Source organism: Sinocyclocheilus rhinocerous, unplaced genomic scaffold (assembly GCF_001515625.1).
Source record: "Sinocyclocheilus rhinocerous isolate Xijiao unplaced genomic scaffold, SAMN03320098_v1.1 scaffold2165, whole genome shotgun sequence".
Classification (NCBI taxonomy): domain Eukaryota; kingdom Metazoa; phylum Chordata; class Actinopteri; order Cypriniformes; family Cyprinidae; genus Sinocyclocheilus; species Sinocyclocheilus rhinocerous.
The window spans coordinates 88,772-93,988 of record NW_015653115.1 but is presented as its reverse complement, the minus strand read 5'-3'; the positions used below and the strand labels follow the sequence as shown (position 1 = coordinate 93,988).

At 34.8% G+C, this 5,217-nt stretch overlaps 1 protein-coding gene across 3 annotated transcripts in view; it reads right to left on the bottom strand.

The window, feature by feature from the left end:
- Positions 1 to 916: 916 nt before the first annotated feature.
- Positions 917 to 5,217, bottom strand: part of LOC107715578 (pre-B-cell leukemia transcription factor 2-like) — a 13,493-nt gene continuing 9,192 nt past the window's right edge. For 2 of the 3 annotated variants that reach the window (XM_016521722.1, XM_016521724.1), the window contains exons 7-9: positions 4,210 to 4,304; positions 3,983 to 4,033; positions 917 to 1,370 (exon numbers count right to left, since the gene is read on the bottom strand). In XM_016521722.1, the coding sequence (XP_016377208.1) occupies positions 1,290 to 1,370; positions 3,983 to 4,033; positions 4,210 to 4,304 (227 nt within the window). In that variant the 3' untranslated portion in view covers positions 917 to 1,289. The remainder of the gene's footprint in view (positions 1,371 to 3,982; positions 4,034 to 4,209; positions 4,305 to 5,217) is intronic. The other variant, XM_016521723.1, reaches the window with a different exon arrangement.

Here is a 5,217-nt window from a genome sequence, read left to right as displayed (position 1 = left end):
CAAATTTTCTCGCTTTTGTGAGACGCTACTTCCATAGAGTCCAACTTGACTGAAATATCATCCAGCTAAATATTAACAAATAACATTTCACTGGGAAATTAATCAGATTACTGAAGTAAAATGGGCTGCAATTGCCATATTTTAAGTAAACATTTTTCAGCGATAAAAATAAAGGTGAAACTGATCGTTTGCTTAGAAAAACAATATTTAAGTGCAAATGATGAATGTGTACACAGAGTCTTTATTGTAAAAGAGGTAGAGAATACAGGTGTGTTTCACTGTACAGAGAAAAGACAGCACTGTTGATATACTCATTCAAACGGTAAATAAAGACAGCAAACACACCTCATTCATATAACTGATACATACACAAACCCAGTAAAAAAGAGAAACGCACACATACATGGAAAACAACAACAACAACAACAAAAAAACAATCTTTGGATTTTTCTCTTTTGCCCCCTTCACCAAAGCCAATTCTATCTGAGCTCTGAATAAACAATATAGAGTTAACTATAATAACTATAATGAAAGCAGTCTTAATGCAGTTTAAAAAGTTCCCCTTTCAACACCCAGATATTGCAGTAACAAATAGTGGAAGTTGTAATGTAGTGGAAAAGTGAAATAAAACTGAAATAAAATACATGACGGCAAGTATACACCAAGATCTCATCCAGCTCCTCTCTCACAGAAACACACTCATTCATCCAAACAGAAAAAAGGGCCTTATTCATGAAACAAAAGCTCAACAGATGCTTAAGTTGTTTGTAAAACTATATATATATATATTTACACACACACATATGTATGCATATGCATAAACTGCATGAACTGTAACACAAACTTAAGTAAATTAGCTTTACACACACACACACACATATATATATATATATACATATATACACACATATATATATATATACACATACATATATATATACATGCGACATTTTGACTGAAATCTGTTCTGCTCACATTGAACTGAATGCAAAAAATTACAATTTTACAAACAATTTACTTCATGCTTCATTAATGAGGCCCATTCTTTTGTAAATTACCGTATCGAATGGAATACGACAATTTTCATAAAAACAGCTTTATGAACGATTAACAAACTATTTAAAATTTCTGCTCGTGTTTCATGAGCTCAATGTCAAGTCTGATATTGAGCTTCTAAAAACAAAAACGTGAAAAACTAAAACTGCAGTTGGGTAGAAGAGTGAGCCTCATTCTTTCGTCATTCCGTTTGTCCTCCCGTGTCTGAGTGGGACGTCAGCGGAAGGAGTTCATCAGTCAGAGTTGTCGGAGTGATCGCTGCCGGGTGAAGTGGCGGAGGGTGGCGTGTTCTGCTCCTGCCAGTTACCATTAGTCTGCAGAGACAGAAAACTGCTATTAAAACCATACAAACAGAAGTCGTCCTGTACAGAGATCTCTAAACATATTAAAATACTAGCATCCATGACAGTATTTAAAGGGATAGTTCACCCAAAAATGAAAATGACCCCATGATTTACTCACCCTCAAGCCATCCTAGGTGTATATGACATTCTTCTTTCAGATGAATACAATCTGAGTTATATTAAGAAATGTCCTGGCTGATACAAGCTTTATAATGGCAGTGAATGGGTGGAATTCAAAAGTCCAATAGAAGTCCAATGAAGTGCATCCATCCATCATAAAAAGTTCTCCACAAGGCTGTGGGAGGTTAATAAAGGCCTTCTGAAGCAAATCGATGCATTTGTGTAAGAAAAATATCCATATTTAAAGGGGTCATATGATGCTACATGCACTTTTAGAAGTTGTTTGAACTGAAATGTGTGTTGGCAGTGTGTGTACACAACCACCCTATAATGATAAAAATCCCCCCAGTGTTTTTTTTTTAATCTGGTTATGGTTGTTTTTTTCTCATTTCAAGCCATTCTCAGATGCCTGTCTGTGTGACGTCACAAAAATAGGCCCCTCCCATGATAGTTTGATTGACAGTAGCGTTTCAGCACAGACTGGACTTGCGTCTTACCTTAGACCCGCCTGAGTGAGCTGTCATCAGTCCGCCATTGTTTCACCGCCGGAGCATATGTAGACAAGAATGACTCCTAAGCGATTGAGGTGTTCTGTTGTTGGATGTAATAATGAACATAGCAGTCGTCATTTACTCCCGACATCTGAGCCGCTGAACTCGCATTGGATTACATTTATTTTTGAAGGGAATGCGCCCCTGATCTACATAAATGTGTCTATGTTCGCACGAATCATTCATGATCCAGCCTCACCTCCAGAAGAAGTGAGTATGTTTTGTAATGAATCTTTGCAAATCGCCTTTCCTAACAATGTGCTAATTAGCAAGTTTCACAATGAATGCGGCTGAAGTAAACAGTCTCTCTGAGAGCAGCTCGGAAGAGAGGGGCGGGGTCAGCAGAGCTCATTAACATTTAAAGGAAAATGCTACAAAAACAGCTTGAGTTGAAAAGAGCTGTTTTTGACGGTAAAAAAAGGTGTTTTTTACACTACCATTGAAAAATTTTAACCAAACTATGTTACAGACTTTTCATTAAGACCCTAAAGAATCATATCAACTTGTGGAAAATGGGCATCCTATGACCCCTTTAAAACTTTATAAACCGTAATCTCTAGCTTCCGCTAACTGACGTATGTGGATGCACTTTATTGGACTTCTAATGGACTATTGAATATCAACACCCATTCACTGCGGTTCTAAAGCTTGGAAGAGCCAGAGACATGTTTTTAATAGAACTCCGATTGTATTCATCTGAAAGAAGAAAGTCATTCACACCTAGGATGGCTTGAGGGTGAGTAAATCATGGGCTAATTTTCATTTTTAGGTGAACTATCCCTTTAAGGCCTATTCAAATTGAGTGAAAAAAAAAATTGCTTAAGTATATGCTGAAGACGTTATTTACAATGATCCAGCTGAAAGTAATAGTTTGGATTGACATGAGGAAAACATTTGACATTATTTTCATGTTGTTCACATTGTGTTCAAAGTAACGCGTTAGCGTTCACTTCTTTTATATGGACATTTAGTGATTTCACTGCAGAAGCCATATTGTAAACGCAATGCTTTCTTCTTTTAATAAATCAAAAGCTATTTTGTAAAATGGTGCACATTATTAATGAGAAGCTGATCACATGTATTATTTTATTACTAATAATAGAACACTATTATCATTATTTCAAGATATATTACTATTTAACACTTATTTAATGCAAGTGAAATATATACTGTCAGATAATAATAACAAAAATAATAATGCAATTTAAACATTTATACCACACTTTATTTTTATGACTAATATATTGTCGTTCTATCAATATATTCCTGTTTTATGCTTAAAGCAAGTGAAATCTGATAATATTCTGATTTAATTTAGAGATAATAATTTACATTTAACAACAACAATACAATTATAATAACTAACATTTATACAGCACAATTATTTTTATTACTAATAATACACTATTAATATAATTTTAACAAGATATATTTATATTTCACAATTATTTGAAGTGAAATCGGTACTATCAGATCATGATAGTAACGATAATAACAATAGACCAATATTATTATCATTATATCAAGCTACATTCGTATTTCACACTTATTTGAAGCAAAATTTGTATTATCAGATAATGATAATATTAACATTAATTTAAACATTTATAGTTTTTTTCTGGATACTTCCATTCAAAGAGTATATATGTGATACATATATGATACATATAAGTGTAATTCACCTTTGTTCATATGTGTGAATGTTTCTCATAAATAAATCATGTGCAACTTCACACATCGCTCTTGATGTGAATAGACCTTGATTATAATCAACAGAGCATGTGAATCCTTGCAAAAAAGCATAAACAAGTAAAGATCACAGATCACAGTGATGTGCATGCCTTTTTAAGTCACTTAAAAAGCGAGACTGATAGACGGCAGACACGAGCATGCATGTAATGAGCTCCTCACCCGGCTCTCTCTGGTACTATAGAGTCTTTCTGAGAAGCGTGATTGAGCATCCTTCCAGAGAGAGAAGAGGAAAAGGACATTTAGGCAGAGCTGCACGGCAAAGCCAACACACAAAACCACATCATTCCCTCTAATGTTACTGAACCAGTGAGATCCTAACACATGCACAGGGACAATGACATGCGGCAGGGGAGCAGGAATGCTGTTTGAGTTTGAGAGAGTCGTACCTGAGCCCCCATGTGATAGGGAGGCTGCTCTCCGTTCACTGGAGGAACTCCAAGGAAGCAGTCAGCTGACCCTGACAGCGAGAACGACCCTGAGCCTGGAAGAATGAGAGGTGTATATATTAAATTATATATCATATTGTGATACTGTGCAGAAGCCTGAAGCAAGGATGCACTGAATTGATCAAAAGTGAAAAGACATATAAAATGTTTGAACTTTTTTTTATTTCAAATAAACGCTGTTCTTTTGGACTTTCTATTCAAAGAATCCTGAAAAACATTTTCCACAAAAATATGAAGCAGCACAACTGTTTTCCACATTGATAAATAATAATAAGAAATGCTTCTTGAGCAGCAAATCAGCATATTAGCATGATTTCTGAAGGATCATGTGACACTGAAGACTGGAGTAATGATGCTGAAAATTCAACTTTGCATCATAGGAATAAATTACAGTTTAAAATACATTTAAAACGAAAACAGTTATTTTAAATTGTAGTAATATTTCACTTTACTGCTTTTACAGTATTGTTGTTCAAATAAATGCAGCTTTGGTGAGATTATTAGATTTTAAAAACATTAAAATGGTGCAGTATATTATAAAAAACAGTATATTTGTGTGATATATTGCCCCAGAAATAATTGCGATAAGCGATATTATTGTCATTTAAAAGACCATTTTATGCCACTGAATATATAATCATAATGTAACAGCATAATAATGCAAGAAGGCCTACACACTAGAGACCTGAAAAATATCTTATCTGGTCTCGCTCCTGCCCCGCGACATTCATGTTTTGTCCCGCTCCCGCCTGCAAAAGCCCGCATAAAAGTAATCTATATAGATTTTTTTCAGTACATCAAAGAAATTTACATCAAATGGTTCTGTAACATCTCCTAAGATCCACAACATCCCAGTATAAATGCTCCCGATAAAATATTTGTTATTTAGACTAAGCATCAACATTCACAACCACTGTTATTTTTTATGGAAACCAAGCATGGGCTGCT